Consider the following 22,407-nt stretch of genomic DNA (forward strand, 5'->3'; position numbering starts at 1 on the left):
ACCAGCTAATTCTGGTGATGGTATTAGGTCAGCCAAGCATGTTTTCCTCCTAATGAATGCATGGTTTACAGAGTATCATCAACACCAACTTGAAAGTACTGAGACTGGCAAAAACCAAAATAATAATTAAAAAAAACCCTCTAAATTCACTTCTTAGTTTTGTTTCAGAGATGGAGCCAGTATCTGGGAAGAAACTGGTTCCCAGATCCCATTCTCTAATCTCCTTGTAGCTCCTTTAGAGCTTTGTTTAGCTGCCACCTTGCTGAAAAGGCCAATAGATTTCTTGTGCTTGCCCAGGACAGGACTCTATTGCTGACTCCTCCTCTTCTCTTCGTACACCCATCCTTTGATGACACCCTTCAGAGCATCTTCTGTTGACTCATGCTGGCACTCTGTGCCTCTGACATGAGCTGCAAGCAGAGGGGACTTACTGTAGAGTAAAAAATGCAGACACAGCACTGGTACAGCTTGGAATTATTTACTTGCAGTGTTTTACATGTTGTGCTGTAATATTAGACACAAAGGCTGAGCATCATGCTCTGATTTTGTGCATTAGATTGTGAGAACAATATAAAGTCTTGACAAACAATATCTGGCCGTGTACAATAAACACACTGGGACACCAAAGGACCAAGTAAGCAGAAAAGCCCCCTCATGCTGGAAGGCTACAAATCACTATTTCACTTTGCTACTTTTCTTGTGCATACTGAAAACAGAAGAAATAATATGATGTGTTGAGTGTTACTATTTACTCATCATGCTTATCTTTCAACAAATTAACCAAATACATTTTAATACCTAGTTAAATTCTGAAACACATAAAAATGTTGTCAAAGCTCTGTCCCTTAATTCGATCAGACTTCAAACTGACCTTCATAAGAGTTCAAGAAGCATGGTCCAAGCCACTTTAGCTTCCAGTTCTTATTAAATCTCATTGTAGTCAACTCGTCTTAGACATTAGGAAAATTTGGGCAAACCTTGGGCTGTAATTCTAGGGCCCAAATGACAACCTACTTCATTTTGGGGGGAAAAAAAGATTGGTTTTGAATGCTACTGCCAGATAATACTGAAGACAGATGCTAGCAAAATACAAGATACAGCCGTTCAACGTACTGAAAGCCCATCTCTACCTGGGAGAATAATTGAGCCTGAAAATTTTCCCAGTCCTGCTGAAAGGAATTTTCCATTACTTTCTGATGTATTACCTCCTTGCAAAGCAAACATGTTTCTTATTAGCATGCAAGGATATTTGGGACAACAACTGAGGGGAAAACCTTGCACTGAAAAAATATTACCCTTACAGGGCATCAGCTGTAACCACTCCCCTTAAAACTGGGGAAGGGTGCTGAGGGTAGTAATGAGTCTAAAACATCCCAGATATTTTAGTTATTATTGATGATTTGTGCTTATTAATCCTTCTACTGTAGGACAAATTGCTTAAAATCAAACTAGATCATTTTTGGGGAGGAAGATCTAGCTCTGAGGGCAGGTTGAAGCAAAGCAACAGATGGCTACAATCTATATTTTAACAAAGGAACTCAAAGTAGTCACAAGTCATTTCCTCTGGCCTCTTAGCCCTCTCCTCTGAGCAGAGGCCACCTCAGGAGGCCACCTTTCCCAGGCAAAGCTGGGTAATATACTGGGAGCTGCATTTCTCAGGCTTTTTTACAGTAATCTGGTTGTCTGTGCTTTGTCACTGGATGAGGGACTGTGAACCCCTATCCTTAAACTCGCAATTCTGACCTTTAGTGAGAAGGATCATTCATTCTGACCAGGTAGACTGCCTCGCACCATGGTTTTTTGTTTGGGTTTTTTTTTTTCTCTCCTTCCCTATTCCCTACAGTCTCTTGGCTTCCAGCTTCGTCATGTTAATGCTTATAATAGGCAAAACAATCAGTCCAGCCACTAACTAGCCACTGGGGACTCTTGTGGCTGCTTTTGGTCACACATATGTCTTAGGAACATTAATTGCCATAACTGGGTTTTTTTTGCTTCTTCTCTTATGACACAATTTATAAGCAGCATCCTTTAATTTAATACACAGTGGTGCTTGCTGATGCTCCTGCATTTTCAGCTTCAGGAGCTGAAAACAGAGGGTCTGTTTGGCTCTGTCCTTATCGCACTTCAGCGATACTTTGACAGCTCAAGTTGCTGAAGCTGCTTGATACAATGGCATTTCCAAATATTTCGGATTTATCTTCATGACTTTGTCAGCTACCACAACCATTCCCAGCCATTTGTCCGCTGGGACAGTTCAGCACCTCGGCCCTTGGGGTGCTGAGGCTCAGGGACAGCCAGGTACTGCTGCTCAGGCTGTTCGGAGGGATGAGGACAGGGCCCGGGCAGACGCTGGAATGCGATGGGTGACACACAGCCCCTGTTAGGAGAGTTCAAAAGGCCGGGCTGGGCACCCCTGCCCCTCGGGTACCACACGTACACAGCATTCCTCATCCCGTTACGTGCCCGCTGTCAGCCCCCGGCGAGCGGCCGCCTCTTCCCAGCGACTCCTGGCAGCCTTTGTTCGGGCTGTGCTGATGGCTAGGAACATTCTTTGCAGGCTAAAATGCCAGACAATAAGAATGATCCATCCGGGGCAGATGTATGCATTTTCATTCCTTCTCTCTTTCCCATTAAATCCCACTGCAGCAAAGGAGGAAACAATGCCGTTCATTAACACTGATGGCACCACTTGGCTCCTAAGACAGATTCGTGGTTAAGTAGTGTGTATACACAGTATTTGTCTGCTGTAAAAGAGGACATTGTTTTACCACAGCTAGTCAGATTCTGAGGAGCTATTCTTTTAAATGCCATAGGACTGATTGATATCTATTACAGGGTGTGCCAGAATCACCAGGGCACAGGCAGATAATGCTGTTTACAATCAGTCATCAAGATGTTATAAAAGGCTCAGTGAAACAAGCAGAATGCAGAACTAGAGGAGTTGGCAGCAAGGCAAATATTTGGCCCTTCAGGCTTTCCATTGCCAGCCAAATAGCATCATTATGTGAAGTTATCCTTCTTACCATTAGCCCTCAAAAAATCACAGTGCTGCCTGGAACCTATATGTGAATTAGGCCAACATTCCAATAATTTCTGCACTTATATGGAAATGATTACTCCATACCTATAGGTACATCTACAGGCAAATCAGGATCATAGTAAGCATTAAGAATTCACTATCAACTAGACCCCTGTGTCCAGTTTACTCACAGTATCCTACAGCTTTTTGTTAGTAAACAAAACCCTATACAAGAAAAGCAAAACAAGAAACCAATTTTCTTTTCATTTGCATGCCCTCTAGCCAACAGATTAATATCAGAGATTAAAATATTGGGTGCAAGATTCATGGGCATACTTAGCTTTTCAGTCTGTTTGGTTGCTCAAAGAAGATTTTATTGCTCTCTTCAAAATGATCCTGTAACTCCTGGCTACACCACTCACAAAAGAAATAGTAGTGTAAAGACAACAGTTTTCAGTGTGCATCAACCTTGTCAGTTTCTTCACAGAATCATGACATTGCTGAGGATATAAAAGGCCTTTGGAGATCGTATAGTCCAAACTCACCCTTGCTCAAAGTGGGATAAACTAGAGCAGGTTGTTCACGCTGTATCTCATCAAATTTTCACTGTCTCCAAGCATGGGGACCCCCAACAACCTCTTCTTATTCCAGTATTTGATTATACTCACAGTAAAAAAGTGGGTTTATTCTTGCTATTTTTCATGTGTTCAAATGGAATTACCTACATTGCAACTTGTCACCTTGACTCTTGTGCTGTCACTGGACACCAGTGAAAAGAATCTCTCTCCATCTTCTTTTGTCGTCTCCAAGGTCAGGTATCTGTACACATTGATCTAAACAGTTCCAGCTCTCTCAGACTCTTCTCTTATAGAATATGCTCCAGTCTCTTAAACATCTTCATGGCCATTTGCTGCACTCTTCCCAGAATGTCTGTATCTTTCTTGCCCTGGGGAGTCCAGCAACAGACACAGCATTCCAGAAGAGCCCTCAGTGGTGCTCACCCTCCTTTGACCTGCTGGCATTGCTTAATCCAGCACAAGGCGCTGTTGTCCTTCTCTGCTGCAAGACCACAATGCTGGCTCATGTTCAAGTCAGTGTCCACCAGGACACCCAGGTCCTTTTCTGGAAAGCTCCTTTACAGATTGTCAGCCTTCACCCCCGCACTGCAAGGTTGTTCTTCCTCAGGTGCCACTTCTCCTTGTTGAATTTCAGGAGGTTCCTGTTAGCCCAGCATTTTTCCAGCATTTCTCTCAGCATCCCTCTGAATGTCAGCACAACTGCCTTGTGTATCAATCACTACTCCAAGTTTTGCATCACGTACAAACCTGCCAAGGCCATGCTCTGCACCATTGTCTAGGTCATTTATGAAGGTGGTAAATTCTGTCAGTCTCTCGACCAGCCCCAGTCACCACTAATTACTGACTTCCAGCTGAACTTCATTTCCCAGTTCATAACCCACTGTGCCTGGTCTTCAGCCAGTTTTCAGACACTGGTTCTGTTGTTTTCTCTTTGCCAACAGGATGGTAGCCTTCCCTTGACAAGCTGCTAGACTTGTTAGACTGCACCATCAGAATAGGATGGATACTACTTAAAGTAGTATCTACTTAAAGGTTAGCTTAATATTTTACTACTTAAAGGTTAGCTTAATATTTTGATTTAAACAAGGAGCAATCTGACCCTGCAAATATGAAGCTCTCTGAGATTTTCAGGGCTACGAATTATATGGTTCTGTTTCCAGATTTTTGGATGCCTTGTCCCCATGGAAATCCCTTAAAGTTGTGTCTACTACTTGAAAAAAAGTAGTAAGACAAGCAGTGTGCTTATAGGGTCATGACATTATCACTGCCAATGCCAGACTTTCAATCCATCTAGAAACACAAAAAAAAGGACAGTCATAAGTAACATTTAAGCCACATCAAATCTTGAAAGTGCACACAAAAAACAAGCCCTGGAGAGTCTGTCTGGTTGGTGATTTCCTTCTGTCTGGAAGTGATGAAATACATGGCAGTTAATAAGGGTTGTCCTTGAGTAATGCTGGTATGAGGATTTGAGTGCAATAGTTAACTGTCAAACCAAAACCATCTATCAGCTGCTAAGGTATGTAATGATCCCATTTCTTTTGCCTAATTTTAGATGTTGCCTGGAATATAAATAGCATATTTGAAATTTGGGATAAACCCAAACAGAAAATGTGGCAGTAAACAGAAAGATTTGGTCCAAGTTTTAGGAGGTAACATCAACAGTAACTTTTTGTCCATATTTTGGATCTTCCTGGATGACATCATAGAAAGATAAATGCTGCAGGTATTCTGATAAAGGATCCTGAAACATTCATATTTTCAGCAGTTTTCATGAATCTTAAAGACAAGGTATTAAACTCTCCAGGAAACAAAAGTAAAGGAAGGTATTTGACTTCTTGCTCGGCAGTGTTTGCTTCAAAGGCTACACAGGATGAGGGTGTTAACTGTCTCCCCCTTTCTTCTTCTTCTGTTCTCTCCCTTCATTCTGTGTATTTTTCTAGGTATCCATTTACTGCACTTTGGCTTCACTGTCTTTTTCATACTCATTCTTTGTGCCTGCCATGACAGTCAGTTCTCTGATCTTCATTTCTCAGTCTTGTGGAGCATTATGAAAAGCAGTGATTAATAAAACAGTTGTGTGTGATTATGGAGCCAACACTCATCAAGGGACTTGGGTGACAGCACTAGATGCCAATGAAGGGCTTACATTTCCATGATAACTTGCTCTTCTTTCCTTCCCTCTGCTCCTCTACAGAAACAGCGACGTCTCAGAAGAGACAGTGGTCAGGTAAATAAAATGAATTCAAATCATCCAGGCAGCCAACCCGTTGTTTGAGACAACCACTTGATTAGGTGAGAGACTGCCCTTTACATACATTTTCCAGACAGTTTCCTGGGCTAGAATGGTCAGGAAGATCAGAGAAGGGTGATGTAGTAAGAGTGCTGTGCTGAGCAATTTCATGGAGGTGAAGGTGGAAGATGAAATCCAGCTTATTCCCCCAGGCTCTGAGGCCTGGTGGGAATCTTGTTGTCAGTAATCATGATGAGTCTACATGTGGAGCTGGTGCCACATGGCTATCTGTTTCCTGGGGTTCCTCAGCATTTCTTCCCAGTGGCTTCTCTCTGTGCCTGTGACGTGTAAGCCCAGACTGCACTTGCCAAGCACATGGCTCTGGCCAGCTCCATCCTGGCTCAGCATTTCCAGCTCCACGCTGGAGGCACGCAAGAGCTCATGAGGCACCTCAAACATGATCATCTCGTTCCACACAGGGTTGATCTTGTGTTTTGCACGTTTGGTCTGCTTCTTCTTCAACTTCAGTGACTGATGCCTCAGTGTCACCTTGACAGAAACGTCTGTATAAGGAGGGGAGAGAGACATCATGTTAATGGGCATGCAACAAATAGACTAACTAGACTAGAAGAGGCTGAGTTTGCAGGGACCCATCAGGATCATGGAGTTCAACTCCTGGCTCTCCACAGAACACTCCAAAAATTATGCCATGTGCCCAAAAGTGTTGTCCAAATGCTTTTTGAACTCAATCAGGATGGTGCTGTGACCAACCTAAGTCTCCCTTGACTTAGGGAGACTTCATGCTGTGTCCTCAGGTCCTGTCCCTGTTCATGAAAGACGAGATCAGTGCCTGCCCTTTCACTTCCCCTTGTGAGGATGTTGAAGACCATGAAGAGGGGCTTCCCTCCCTCTTCTCCAGACTGAACAGAGCAAGTGATCTCAGCCACTCTTCATAAGGCTTCCACTCCAGGCCCTTCACCATCCTTATGGCCCTCCTTTGGACACTCTGTAATATATTAACATTTTTTTTATATTGTGATGCCTGAATCTGCACCCAAAAATCAAAAAAATGCAAGAGAATTTATAGTGGTGACATCAAACTGAGACAGCACAGTTGAAATATTGGCCAGGGGGCATTTGGTTTTCACTTTTTAGAAATTATTCAGATCTCTTTGGCTTTCTAAGCCAGACTTTTTTTTTTTTCCTGCCAGACTTCACCCTTCCCACTTTCTTTCTAGATTTACATAATAGCAGAACCAACAGTATCTGTTTCCTTGCTATAACACTCACCACTTCCGAGGAGATCTTTCAGCTGCTTGGAATGGAGGTTTTTAGCCTTAATAATCACCACCAGCAGGCGATTAGCTGCTGGCAAGTAGCTAATAGAGAGCAGAACTTCCCCATGGCCCGTGGATGGCTCCTGGAAATGGAGATACAGAAAGGTTTAATTTTTATATAATCTTGGCCAGAACATTAGGAAAGCAACTGATGGGTGGAAGGTCATGGACCAACCAAGTTTTCTCTCTGTACAGGAGGTCTTTCCAGTCACCCTGGATAAGAATAAACCTGGCAAAGATGCCTGAGGCTCATAAGGCTCCCCTAATGTGAGTTACTGAATCCTTATGGCACCGGAAAGTAACTGCTTCCTGACATCAACTTTTAGTGCAATATTTAATCAGAAGAAGATCTGGGGCTTGTATACAGTGCAAATAGTCAGGAATTTTGACTATTTTGAGAGACCACCTAACTGCCCTGTATTTATGTCTGACCTGGAGCTGGGCTACACCTTCCCTGACACCCTATTTGGTATGAGAAAAAACCTAGCCCAGCTGAAATCCTCCACAAGCTGGGCACAGTACAAATCATGAACAGGACAGAACTGCTAGGAACGTGCCTTGAGCTGTTTTATTTTTCAGCATCAGTCTCATTACATGGTTATAACAATGGAAAGATCCCATCAGCTCACATCCCAGGCAGCAGACCAAGAACTTAATGCTACAACTTACTTTAAAAGTTTTTTGACCAATCACACAAAGCAAAAGCACTTTGACAGTATTTCTACCCAACCACTATAAGCACACGTACCTTCAGTTAAAACAATGCTTGCTTATTTCAAATACAATACTGGCTTGTAAGCCTTAAAACACAATGCACAGAGCTCCATTATTAAGCTTAAAACTTCCTAATATCTTGCTAGATAAACTTTTCTGTAGCTTAGGGAGTTATTCTAGACAAGCATTAATACAAAGCCCATTGTTCTATTTGTCCTTACTTTTCTATGTTTTACATAATTTTTCTGCTGACCTATCTCATGGCTACTGCTTAGCTCTAATCACAGTTCTACTGTCTCTGAGGCCTGCCTTTTGCAGCTTTCCCAAAACCCTCTGATTTTATGAATTCCCACACTCTTCCTTCCCACCTGCCTTCTATCAGGACTGTGAGCAGCTCTCCCTGCTTCCCCTGTGGTAGACTCTCTTTCCCTTTCCCTTTCCCTTTCCCTTTCCCTTTCCCTTTCCCTTTCCCTTTCCCTTTCCCTTTCCCTTTCCCTTTCTCCTTACTTCCATTTGCCCTGGATAAGCAGCCCTTGGGGAGAAAGCCTAGGGACACAGTCACACCACTGCTGCTCTCCTATAAGAAAGTAATGCCATTTCCTTCTCAGGAGCCAGCAGGGAAGGAGAAAAATCCCACACCATTGTGTGCAGAGCTGACAGCCCATGGCAAGGAACAAAAAGGGAGTAGTTATTCTCTCAGTGAGTGGGAGCTTGTGACAGAAATCTGGTTTAGTGTGAGGTTAATGACCCAGAAGAGACCCAGAAAGCCAATGCCAATTCAACAGACTCATTCTGGGCTCCTTAGTGTGTTCTACATCCTCGAGGATAGACAGCCCTTCTCTCCAGGCTATTTCTGTGCTCTGCAGTGTCGCTACTAAGTGAGCCATAAATATTTCAAATTAAGTTTTCAACCAGTTTCTCGATACAGGCAAGGACAGGACCCTGTATGCTCTCCATGAGTTGATTGACTCTCCAGAAAACATGGCTGTCATCACTGTCTGGTTCAAATGACTAATTTGTCCTGCACAAGTCAGGTGGAAGGGCATTAGCAAGGAAGCCTGAAATTCAATTCCAAGTCAGCTCAAGTAAATATGTTTTTCATGCACTCAGGTAGCAATGAAGGGCTTGTATGCATTTCACTTATATGAATCCTGTCTTAAACTGAAGTGGAACTTAGAAAAGCCCACACATTAAAAAAAGCAGTTTCAAATGCCTGTATGCCCACTACAAAAGAATTGTACACTCAGTGACAAACCCAAACACCACCTCAATGCAAACCCAGCGTTTAGGCTTGTCATAAGCTGCTTTTTTTTATTTACCCCCACTACATCTCAGCAGGTTCCATTCTGTAGCTCTTGGCTAGAATTTGGTTCCTGTAGCTGCAGGCACAGATAGATGCAGTGGAGATTGGGAGGGGGTGGGGCTCTGTAGACATGCGCACACACACAAACACACGCATTGTACTCGGATCACATCTTGCACCTATGACTTTCTAGCTCCTAGTGTGCTGATCAAGTTTTTGGCCAGCCTGTATCCACATGAAAACAAAACCTGGAATGGTTGGTCTCTGCTGGAGTTTTGCTTGGACAGACCAAACCAGAGGTACTTTCCCTTCCCCTTCTCAGCTTTGTGTTCTTTGTTTCTTTTTTCCTATTAAATCCATAACCTACATTTTGTGCTGAAATCCTACAAATTCATACAACCATCAGAGCTTCAGTCTTTCTTTCTATACAAAATGAATAAAAAGCAACAAGGGGTCATCAATGATTTACGTGCAGGGCACCACGAAATCACAAAAGGGAAGTTGCTATGCAAGGACACACTATCATCAAGCCACTATCATTACTGTCATTAGCAAAGCAGTGGGAGGGAAGGAAGACAAGATAAGGATATCAGTCTACAGTATCTACTCTTTGCATTGCTCACAGGACTCAATGAATTCCTGAATGCTAATTGCATTACCTGGTTAGCTGTAAGCTCCACTCTGGGCTCCTTCCCTTGTCTGTGGGAGAATTACTGGGAAGGTAAGAACATAATTTCTGCCCTTCCTGGCATTTCAAGGAAATGTCACACTTTTGACAAAGCTCAGTAACTTTGTTCCTGGATGAATGCTGTCAAAAATAGCTCCTCTTTTTTGATCAGCTCTTCCTCCCTCCCTCTCTGGTTCTCAATGAATGATTCAGGATCTGTATACATAAGCTATCTGTGCAATGGTTGGCTCTCTCAGGTCCCAGATGACGCAAATTCAGCTTTCACTGCACATTCTCAGCTCAAACTGGGGCACTGTTCAGCAGTACTGCTGGTGTTAACCTTGTGCTGTCAGCCTGGAGAAGAAATGAATGCTGCACTGTTTCTGTGTGTGGTTGTGAAGCTGGACCAAGGCAGAATTCCCTGTATACCAGGACTCCATCAGGTGCACTGGAGTAACAACTTATTGCTGTGAACAGGCTGTTCCTTGTGTATTGCTAAAAAAGCAAATACTTCAGTATGGCGGGAGAGGGGGAGGGTTACAGCTATTAGACAAATACTGAGTCTTGTGCTTGAAGTTTATTAAACTCATTCAGACCACCCGTTTGTTTCTGCTGCCTCTGTCCCTGACAGATGTTTTTTTAGAGTGGATGGTCCTGTTAATATTCAAGTGGTTATCAGATAAATCAGCCCTATTGGAAATCAGAAATGCTAACAGTGTACTCTGTGGCCAGCTCACAGTGGAGAGCACTCACCCGTGATGGTGACAGGCAATAATTTGTTTCATTGTGCTTAGTGGTGGTGCTGGTGTTGTTTTGCATTGCTCAGCCATACCACAGCAGACTGCAAGAGGTACCACTTGTTGTGATGAGTGAGCAGCAGCAGTAGCAGCATCCTGCTGCCATGTCAAGTGAATTGCTGCTGCTAGAAGAGCAACCTAGCTCATGGCAGGGAAAAGGCTCCCGAGGAAATGTGCAAGAAATTTTAATGTGCACATGAAGCATCCCCTGTACCCACTTCAAGAACTGTTGGAATTCTTCCCTCCATTTTTTCCTGTCTGTGCAACTGGCAAAATGTGGATAAGGGAAAGGAAGGTTTTGATGTTTAAGGAAACTGACAGAATACTGTGAATGATATTTTGATATCTCCCAGAACAAATAGCACTGGATTGATTCCGGTAAGTGTCCTTCAATCCAGCATTCCAGTCCCAACAATGAATTTCACTCCTAGATTAAGGCTCCCTGGGGTGCCACCGAGTGCCCTACCACACCCAGCTTTGCAGAGTCCCTCCATTGGGCTCTGAAGGCACTCTGATACTTCAGCTCTTGCCACTCTGGTCCTGTATCAATAATTCTCAGAAGCTCACACACCTTTTTCTAGACATAGCATTACAAATGCCAATGTCAGATTGTCATGTACTTGGGGAGGAGTTGAGGGAGTTGTGACACATTAACAGCTGGGAGCATTAGACAGAAGGGCTTCTGATATGACGAGCTACAGACCAGCACAGAGCTGTGCTGAGTGATCTCTGCAGTCACACATCACCCCTCTAAACCTGCTCCAAACAAATAAAGCCACCCACCCGCATGCAGGTCTCTAGGAAAAGGGTTTCTCTTGTCCAAACTCTTAATCATTAGGGTTTCTGAACTACCGACAGATGGAGTCCATACCTTCTCTGGGCTCTTTAGCCTTTCCCACTGGGCCTTCCCAAAGGATTCCTCCATTTCAGCAAGGTTCAGTTTCAGTTCCCCCACAATGCTGTGCCTGGAGAACTTGTCACAGTTCCTCAGGGTGAGAGTCAGTGTTCCTCCTGGCATCTCCTCCTCTGTTAATGAGAATTGCAGCACCTCCTCCCAAAGGGTGTGAAGTACCTTCTTCTTCAGCTCTGTCTGGGCCTCAGCAATGCCAGACTTGCTCTCCAGGGTGCCCAGTATGTAGCAATGGCAGCCAGTGTCTTGGTCCCCGCTCATTCCGTCATGCATAGCTGGAAAAGATGGATAGTAAGGACCTCTCACAAAAGACAGCCCTGAAATATCTGTGGTTAAATTGCTTGTTTCGTGACAGCCATAAAATAAAACAGCTGCATAGACATTGACCCCTGTTCCTGCCTGCATGGGGGCAGATTAAACTGTGAGTCCAAGCTGTGGTGTTTTCCTCAGGCTGCACAATGTCCCTGTCCTAGTGCCAGTACAGAAGGATGCTGCCAGTGTTTGGGAGAGCAACAGCTGAGTTCAAGGAAACACGTTCTATTGAAAGATGCAGAACAGCACTGAAACAAGGCAGCATGAAACGGGTTGGCAGTTCTCATTTACTTTTACCTTGGCACACAAAAAAATTTCTTACAATGACTTTAAAAGCAGGACGGTCGGTCACAGATATCAGAGATGGGATAGAGCTTCCCTTGGCACACATCCATCCCTCCAGGCCAATGTCAAAGGGTTATTGCATTCTGCTGGTCCACCCTCTAGTAAATGAATCCATCAGAAGCCACCCCACAGCCCAAAAGACCTGCATCAAGAGACATTCATCCCTAATTTTATATCCCCTTTATTTTGAAAAGTCTAGAGTAGAATGGCATTTCTCACTCCTCTTCAGTTGCAGCAACAGAGCTGCACAGCCTTCTCCAGCAGCAAGAGGAACACACCCTCCTCCATGGGGTCATTGAATATCACAGCTTTGAGGCAAAAACTGTTGTCCTTGCTGCAGACAGTCCAAAGACAGCTGCTCCTGAGCTGCCAGGACCTGTGGGTCACAGGGCTCTCCTGGCTTCTCAGGGGAGCAGCACTGGCAAGCACGTCCTGTGCACAGGGGGCAGCCAGGGTGGCAGCCAGCCAGCGTGGGTGGTGGGTGTCCATCCTGAAGGGCAGCTGTGGGCTTGCTGGTGGCAGGAGGCCTGCAGCAGTGGCTGCCATTCAGCACCCTTTCAATTCTCGCCTTAGAGGGTGTGATTTGATTAGGTTTCCACAGAGATCTACACTGTGCATGAATTATTCAGTCAGCTTATTTTACTCTCCCAGAGGAACTGATGATGCTCCAGCCCCGAGTGGAGACGCTGTTGCAGTTGTCAGAGAGAGGCACAGAGCCTGGCTGCCTGACCAGGCCGCTGCCAGAGGGATTTAAAATAAGTCTGGTATCTCCAGCTCAGGCTTTGACTTGACTTGAGGAAAGGGCAGTAGGGAGTGGATCAGGTTGAAGAATGAAAGGTATGGAGAGGAAGGAGATAGTAACCCCATTCCTCTTGCCCCCAGAGGAGAGGAAAAAATAAAAAGAAGAGGTTGCTTTGTACCATGTCTTGGACTGGAGGAGCCCATCCTGGCTCCTGACAAAGCTGTGCAAACAACTGTTCCCAAGCTACGCCCTCTCTTCAAGCAGTGACATTGACAGCTATTCCTGTTCTGCAAGCCCAGCACTAGTGAAAACTCCAGTGGTCCTGAGGCACCTGTTGGCTTCAGACAGGAGGGGAAGTGTCTCTAAGTGTCTCTAAGTGTAGTCACCGTGTGTGTTGCCCCGTTCAGGCCGGAGCCATGGCCCTTACCTTGGAGGAGGGCCACGCGCAGCTGTGCGCGCTGCGGCTCGTAGAGCAGGGAGTAGTGCAGCTCAGGGGCCTGCTGCCCGCCACCTGCCCGCTCGGGCCTCAGGGGCTCCGTGACACACACATCCTTCACCACACCTGGAACTGAAATAAACCCTTTAGCAAGCAGCTCTTCCCCTTCCCAAGACAGCAAATCCACTTTCTCTTGACTTGACTTTTCAAAATGTCACACTCTTTCTGCACTTTGTATGCAGGACTATAATTTATTTTCCTTCTCAATCCATCATCATGAACCCTTTTTGTTCTGTTTTCTTGCACTTTCAGCTCTTTCTACAGCATTTGGACAAGACTTCTGCTCTCCACCACCTTATCCTCTATGATGGTTCACACACTTGCTCTTTTACCTTATGACTAGGCCAAGGTGTCTGAACGACACTCATTACTTGTTATATTGTTTTATATTCTGTTAACTGGCATTATTAAATTAAATCTTACATTCTCTGCAATGAGACTATGAGTCTGCTCTTGAACTGCTGTGCAACTCTGCATTAGGTCAGACCTCTCTAAACATTTTGTTTTGTTTTTCTTTTAATTTTAACAATGAAGTCTTTGTCATGCAAAAGACATCGATTTCCATTGCACCTGACCAGGTTAAAGGCAATGAACTTTGGAATCCATAAGGCAGTTTCTCCATGCATGATTTTAGAGCTGAGTATGTATTTCATACTGAAATAAAGCAAGTTGTAAGACTAAAAGAAAAGCCAGATATTTTTGTCATCCAAAGCTGTTATCTGCAAGGTCAGTTCCAACTCACACAGAAAACAATAGTGAGACCAGCACACTTCCTCCTAAAAATCTCAGCCACAGTTCAGACCAGTTCACTGTGGCATCAAAAGGAGAATGCAACATTTCTTGTTTAATTTTAGCAACACTTGAGCTATATAATCAGGCAGAGCAGGAAGGAAACTTGCTTGTGCCATTAGCAGTGCAGAGAGGCTCTTACACCAACACTTATATAAGGCTTTAGCCTAAATGCAGCCATCATCTTTCATCCTTTCCACCCTTATAATCTTTTCCCTGACACCTAAGGATGTGGCTCAGACAGTCTCTTCCTCCAATGCATCTGCTTCCCATGGTACTTTCCTTTCTGTACTCACAAGCCTCAGGTTGGAGGGTTAAGGGTAGGAGTTGTCCTTCCAGAAGGGCAAAAACATAATCTCAAAAAATTAAAAATAACTAAAAAGAATACTCAGTAAAAATAAGGGCAGATGGCATTGTCTCTCTGGCAAATCTGCAGGAAGATTTTATTAAAGTGGTAACCATAAGAGTAAATTATCCTGTTAAAATATGGCTGTGAAGTTAAAAATCAGTATGGAAGAAATCTGAACATGTTGCCAGATGCATATAATTAAGATTGCATTTTCTCTCAGGCCCTAGAAATCTTATGTTTCAGGATTGGGAGTGTTATCCTTTGGGCTGGCTGGGAAACAGGAATTGTGTTTGGCAAAAACCTTTGAGGTGTCAGCCTTCAGTTTCACTGCACATTGCAATAAGGCAAGAACATCTTACCAACCCATGGCAATAAAGGAGGAGAGAAAATTAGAAGCTTTGAGCTCCACTGTCCCTGACAAGGACAGTTGTTGGACAGCTAGGATTTGACCTGGAGGAGATACTCTGCCGAATTTTGGCCAGATATTTCACACAAACTCTGGCTACTGCTCTCGGCACAACTACACTAAATAGGCTTTTCTACAAAATGTCTGCTACCAGGGAGACAGATTTTTTAAAACAAAAAATGTTTAGGTATAAAAAAAAATTGCAAAAAGTTACAGCTACAGCTTTGTTATCAGAATATCCTTATGAGCTCCATTACTACCTTCTACTAAACAAATGGGTTGAAAGCAAAACTCAGAATGCTCATGATAAGAAAGTGAAAAGCATCCGATAAATTCCACATTTATTTATCTGACAACAATCACATTATGCTTAGAAGTATTACAGATCCACGCCCACTAAAGCAATTGTTAGTTTGAAGACCAAAAGCTCCTACCGTTTTGAGGGAGAACAAACAGCTCTTCATTGACTTGTATCTTCATCCTATTCTCATCCAAAGCAGTATGTTTCCCAGGAGCTGGTTCTTCTGTTGTCTTCAGAGAGTACTGCGTGTAGTTAACAATTTCAGGTGAAGTTACTTCTGGTTTGGGGCCATAAATGTTGGGAAACTTCAGAAGTGCTCGAGGCTGGACTGGCTCTGCAGTTTTCTTAATGTTGAACTGAAAATTAAAACTTTGTTTATTACTTTGCACAAATTACATTAACTCCTCCAATTCTCTTAACGTTAGATGAACTGAGACAGGAAAAAAGCAGGGCACCTGGTCGTTCCTACCATCAATTTTTTCTTGGCTTGTAGAAACCACTGCCTGTATATCTGGAGACTTTCTTGTCAACACAGAAACCTTGTACTTGGTTGTTTCTTTTCAGATTTATTCCTCTACAGATATTTGATTACTATAAGAAAAAGATATGTTCTTATAATTTGATTTTTCCTCTGTTCTGGTACCAGTTAATATTTTCATAAGTTAATACTTTCATTTTAGTAAAGAAATTAAACACAAAGTTAATTTTGCTTTGATTAAGATATGGCAATTTTTACTTTGATGTTTGAAGTCAAATCCAAGAGCAAGAGGCTACAGACATCTCCCAGAATCTAGAATATTTTATATGAGTATATAGTAAGCATTAAGAGTGCAAAGATGTAAATCAAACGTGGAGCAAGTATGAGCATGATGCAATAAGACTAAGGAGAGCTGGTTGAACAAATGAGCCCTGGACTGGCAAACCAAGAGAAGTCGATTCAGTCGTCATCTCAGCCTCTTGGTTCTGTGGACCAGAGCTCCATCTGACCATCCGACACACATTTCCCCTTTATTATACCAGGACTGAAATTTGGATTTATGTCTGATTTTGTTCTTAACACTTCAATTCCCTGCTGAATCATGAACATGGGATGAGCAGAAGAACCTGCAAGATGCTTGGGTAGTCCAAGCAAAGGCTGGCAGAAAAGGCACTACTGTTCTCCCAAAACAGAAAAAAAAATATTTTAGTGGAATAGAACAGTTCTCTTCTGCTTATGTCCCAAGAAATTATCCCGTCTTCTTACAATTGAAATCATTCATGATTCATTTATATTTGGATTCATCAATGGGGAAGAACAAAAGCTGACTAGCAAATGACCCCAACCCTTGCAAGAGATTTTATTAATGTTTCCAAAACATGGAAGACAAAAACCACAAGTAAAATAGCCATTTTTGGTCGATTACTGTGCAGTGGGATTATCTCCAACCTACTGCCTGCTAACCTATTTTTGGTCAAGATTGAGGGCAAGACAGAAAAGGATCATAACTGTAATTAAAGTTTTTAATTAGTCTTATTGTTTTCTATTAATAATGAATGTAGATGGTGCCCTGAATCTCTTGTCTGTGTTGGGATTTCCTTGTCCCAGCTTGTATGTCCAGAGGAAGCACACCTCCCTCTCAAGAAACAGAGCTGAAGAAAGAGGGCTGTCTTGCATGTTAGCCTAGTCATATTCTGCTTGTGGAGATCCTGGTTGCATACGCTTGGCAGTGGTAGGGAACTAATTAGGACAGTGACTCCATCTTCTCAAGGCAGCCAGTACACCAGTGTTTAGGAAGTCTACTGTGCAACATAGGATCTTGTCTTGTCTAATTTTAAGGGCTTTGAAAGAGAAGTGGGCTGAGAAAGAAAGACGTCATTGTGTGCCATCTTCACCTAGCATTCAGTTGAGTTTAGCTATTATGTAAATTACACAGTGTGGGGCTGTAAGTGAGAACCCTCTTATAGAGATGTGAGCCTCATCAGTCCTAAAATACCTAGGAAATGTGAAGTTACTCATCCAAACTTTAAATGCAGTTTTCCATTCTTCTAAAATTAAAGCAAACCAACCAAGCAGAATACATGGGGAATCACTGACAGCAGCTAGAAAAGGCAGGTTGTTTTTGTTGTGCAGAGGCATTACAGCCAGCAGACACACAGTAGTGGTCAGCCTCTCCTGGAGCTGCTGTCCTACCACTCACTGGCCACACACTGGAGCCTCCTGCCTGTCTTGCTCTGTGCTGCCAGCACACAAAACACCTCCAGATCCTTTGGGATGAAAAACACAAATTTGAGATATTGTTAGTACAGTCTTCCTCTTGCTAAATACCTTGCCAGGTAAATCTGTCAGCACACAGCATCTAAGAACTCTGTTGGGTCTAAATATTCCTCTTGTCTGTCTGCTCTGCAGAATTACAGACAGAGACATATGCAAGCACAGTGGGACTAGCCCACCCCCTCTTCCTACTGCATCTGCCTCTGTTTATTATGTTGCTGCCAGCTCTTTTCCCAAGTGCTGTGTGCTAATCCAGTTACATAGCAGTGTCCTATGGAAGTTTCCTTTGCAACTCAGCAGTTGTGTCTTAAATAAAGACACAGCAGAGGAGTTCAGAGAGTTCTGCAAAAATGCATGAAAGCAAGTAAACCAAAAGGAGCAAGGATGCTGCAAATGATCCTTCTGTGTCCCTGCCCAGTGTCACTCAAAGCACCAGACTGTTGCCATTGTTGGATGTGTTTAGGAATCTTCATTCTGCAGGCTTTACTGAGACTTTGCAAATTTTCAGCAGTTTCTCATTGTTTTGCAGATGTATGTTTGTGTTTGAACTTCTCATGTATGCAGGGCATGCCCATGGGGAGCTTCTGTCTATAGCAAATACAAGCATCACTGTCATGGGAGACATGCCAACTGAATAAAATGCAGACTTGCTACATCTTTCTTTTGTCATCTGTGTTTATCAGAATCAGTGGTCCTGACAGGTTTCAATAATTAAATGTGTCCAACACTGACTAGGACATACTGTGTACTAATGTAGTCAGAAAAAAAAGTCCCCACAGAACAATTTATAAACATAGAGATAATAAAATTTCACAAGCTCAGAACTCAAATTGAGATTCATTTCTTGGAGGTACAGAGACTGATTCTGATTCAGTGACAGCATAGGAGAATTCATGTTCCTGGCAAGAAAATTATTTTAATTGGAAAGAATTGCTAAACATATGGAATATGCAAACTAAGAACATTTTGCACTTTCTGTGACAGAATGTTCACTCGGCTGCTATAATATGTCCAGATTCTTTAAAAAAAAAACATAAAGCCAGTAACATTGGAAATAATACTTCAAATTAAAAAGTCTACAATGCTGAAAGAATGCAATCACTCAGGTAATAATGATACATTTAGGGCAGATTGAATAATTCTATCCCCTGTTGGTCAAATACTGGATTAAGTCACGGCAAAACTTATGAATGTAGACATATTTTGAGGACTGTAACTGAATAGCTGCTGAGTACTGGAGGCTTAACTGAACAATATGGAGACACAGTGCTTACTTCAGTCCTGCAAACAGGATAGCACCCCTGTGGACAAGATCCAGGATGGATTAACACTTTCCCAAGATGTTTTCCAAAAAAGCTGTGTAAAAGAAAAAAAGCCCAGTCCACGGATGGAGTTATAAGGAGGATTTGAGATATTTCTGGGCTTGGAGATTACATCAAACTCTCATAGAAAGAGCCTGATGGTAAAGTTGTCTGTGGGTTGTGTTGCTGCAGACAACAGCTAGAAAAATTGCTTTGGAAAGTGATGTGGCTGTCAAAGTTACACATTTTTTATTCACATTAACAGTAAACTTGGAAAAACTTCTGCATCATTATACATTCTTATATACAGGTGTTAGCAAATCCCCTGTATGGGGTAGAAAAGATAAGAAAGGAGCATGAAAGGGACATGACTAAGCTATCAAACAGAAAAGCAGATGAAATTAATCCTAGGAAAATGCAAACAGGTACTAGGAGTTATTCACTATGCTCATGGAGGGAAGCTCAGAATTAGCAGTAATCTCTTGTCCTAAACTCCATGCAGAAGTTAATCCATGGTCAATGGAGCCATCCTCTCACACCTCTCCTCCCGCCTCCAGCAACCACAAGGTCTGCTAATGCCGTTCTCTGTATCTGCACCAGTTCTTACAATACTGTTTATAGATTTGGTCGTCTTTCCTCAGCATAAACTGCAACAAGAACATGAGGATGCCAAGGTTCTTTTCTGCTTAGAGGGTAAGAGAGGAAGCCAGAGAAACACTGAATATTTAATTACAAACATTACAGAGGAGTTCAATTAGGACTCCAGCTACACTCTTTAAGAATCCAAAAATAACAGTCAGCTCAAATAATTAAAAGGCAAACAAAGACTATTGTACAATGGAGCACAGGCCTTTGGAATGGGCTACTATGGCACAACACTTCATTGAATGGCTAGGTGAGAGTGAAAAGGACACAGGCACAAACAAATATCAGGAGCAACAGCCAACAAGTAATACTTTCAGAGACTGACCAGTGCTATAGCTTATCCTAAGACCACATTCAACTGAGGAAATCATCAAACGCTTCCCTTTGAAGAAGAGATTCCCATTAATAAGTATATTAAAAGCTTTCTATAATTCCCCTAGCTCCCTCTTGCCCTGGGCTCAGGAGTCAATCAGGCTGTTTGGATTCTAACAAAAATGAAAGAGCACACAAGGATGCCTGACATTATCCATACTCCACATTGCTTTTACGATAAGTGAAAAAGAAATTCACAATGTGATGAGACTGTCCAGTTATCACAATCTAGATTCTCATTTGCTTTTTATTATGATTTCAATGCGTTGTTTTAACTTCACACATAATTAATCCCCTCAATTAGAAGGGCAGAAGGAGGAGGAGGGAAGGTTTTCACGAGAAACCAGCTGTTGACAGGGAACTATCCTGCAGGAACTATGAGATATTGTGAATAGAATTAAATAGCTGCTATACGAGATCTCAGCAGGAGCCATCCATTTCCTCTTCACAATGCTGCGTGCCACTTGGTACAGTCCAGTCTTCTCTTCTTAGGAAATTATTTCTCTTTGATCTATCTTAACTAAGCAGCATTTCCAGTCCTCATTCCCTGTTTCTGCCATTAGCAGCTTTCTCTCTGGCTCCGTGGCAGCTGTCTCCTGCTCCGGTAATTCTCTGGTACCCAGCTCATCTCTGTTTTTCCCTCACTCCTCCTCCCACTGGCATGTTGTTATATCCCAAACACAGTAAGCAGATAAACAGGCAGCATAAATCACATGCTGAGTAGCCTAACAGGGAAGTTGCACTCCCACCCTCTGCCTTTAAAGAAAAATCACAGAGTAAATTAGAGACTGTTTCTTACTTGCTGGACTGGCTGAAGCACACTGGGCTTAGTATTTTCCGTCTCATCCTCTTGGTCCTTTTCTGAGAGTCCTTTCCCAGGTTGCTTGCATTTGCAGAAGCAGGTGAGGCCGCAGAGGGCAAGGATGCTAGTTGCAGTCCCTAAGGTAGCCCCCAGGGCTATAACTGGAGCAGACAAAACCATTGTCCTGTGCTGCACAGGAACAGAAAGCACAGAGACCCTGTGGCTCTTTCTACTCCCTAGGAGAGCAGCTCTCCCACATCCACTCCGAATTCTAGCCTGGCTTCATTCTCCTTGGAAGTCTGAAAGCAATTCTCTTTGCAGCAAAGGGACCAATCTAGACACGCAGATAAATCATCCCACCTTTGCTAGGCAACAAGGCTACCTTTCTATCCTGCTGATGGAGTTGCTGCTCCAGGTCAGGGAGAGGAAATAGTAATTGTGGTGCCTGCAATCTCCATATAGCTGCAAACAGGCAGTTTTCATTGAAGCCTGTTCTCCAGCTCCACTGGGAAAAGTCTGATGTGTGATAGAGAGGAAAGACGTCAGCAGAAGGGGCCGGCCTTGCTAGCTAACTCACAAAAAGTGCATCCAAGTGTTTGATCATCTCTCTAGCAATATTTCTCGGGGTTGGCTTGCTGATATGCTCAAGAGGTTGCATTTTTTTGTCTTAAGGCAAAGATAGTGACTGCCAAAAGCTGCTGGCCTGAGAAGCTGTGTTATGATAGCACTGCACGATAACTCTGTAGTCACAGTAAAGCCTCTGTATAAGTCAGGCAAAACTTTCTTATCCTTCAGAGGCTGCAGAACAAACACAGGAAAGAATTAAGCAGTGTCCCATGCCTCACCACCTCAAAGCACAGGGTCTGAACCTTTTGGAGCTGCTTCTGCAGGATAAATGCAGAGCAGCACCTCTGTTTAAAAAGAGAGCAGAAAATCCTACCAAACAAGATGCACTAGTGCATATGCTGCTTCCTCTGGAGAAAATGAGAAAGCAAACAACATATGCTAGATATTAGTCATAGTGCTTACCACACTGGTGTCAGGCTGTGGGCTGCTGAGCACAGAAGAACCTGCATGAATAGACTTGAAGAGCTAGATGTCCGTCCCAGTTTTCTCTTGAGGTGATGGAGTGATTATCTTTCTCTGATTCATTTATTTTTGCCTTATTTCTCAGAATGCCCAGCTTGGGGAAGAGGATAATAAATGCCATCATTTGATGTGTTTCTCATGACATGTACTGCTCTTTTCTGGGTACTTCACAAGGAGAATCTAGTGGCCAGAAGGTGATTATAATTCTGGTCACTATATCTCTCAGCCAGAGTGAAAATAGTCAGCAAAATATTCCAAAAATACCCACTTCTACTGATTCTACTGGGAGTTTGTCATTCTGTTTTGGAATATAGTTGATGCCCATGGATCAGGAAAACAAATTAACTATGTACAGAGAATTGTTTAGAAATTCAGGTGTTTTGATCCTTCTGTAGCTCAGGTTTTGCACAGATTTTTCTTGACTTTTTTTTTTTCTTTGATGCTTCACATCTTATTCATGACAACTCACGCAGCCTTTGTTCCTTGATGACATGTTCACCTCCCTGGAACAAAACTTCCCTCGCACATCTTCCCTCACTTTAATTGTTAGATTCCTCTGTAGCACTGCAGCATCCTAATGGATGCAGTGCACATTCCCCTTCTCCTCACCCTACCTGGCTTTTCAGACATGTCTTACCCCTTGCTTCCA

The 22,407-nt window shown here is 43.1% G+C and overlaps 1 protein-coding gene across 2 annotated transcripts; it reads right to left on the reverse strand.

Moving 5' to 3' along the window:
• Window positions 1–462: 462 nt before the first annotated feature.
• SYT13 (synaptotagmin 13) lies at window positions 463–21,189 on the reverse strand. Of its 2 annotated transcripts, none has more exons than XM_036383955.2 (6): window positions 20,667–21,189; window positions 15,432–15,654; window positions 13,385–13,519; window positions 11,520–11,833; window positions 7,121–7,250; window positions 463–6,393 (listed from the first exon to the last, which is right to left on the reverse strand). In XM_036383955.2, exons 1-6 carry the CDS (start codon window positions 20,847–20,849, stop codon window positions 6,089–6,091), a joined length of 1,290 nt encoding a protein of 429 aa, XP_036239848.1. In that variant the 5' UTR covers window positions 20,850–21,189; the 3' UTR covers window positions 463–6,088. The 2 variants fall into 2 exon arrangements, with proteins under 2 accessions (XP_036239848.1, XP_036239847.1); XM_036383954.1 differs by having other exon boundaries at window positions 13,385–13,525.
• Between the last annotated feature and the right edge of the window lie 1,218 nt (window positions 21,190–22,407).

Source organism: Molothrus ater, chromosome 6 (genome assembly GCF_012460135.2).
Source record: "Molothrus ater isolate BHLD 08-10-18 breed brown headed cowbird chromosome 6, BPBGC_Mater_1.1, whole genome shotgun sequence".
NCBI classification, from domain to species: Eukaryota; Metazoa; Chordata; class Aves; order Passeriformes; family Icteridae; genus Molothrus; species Molothrus ater.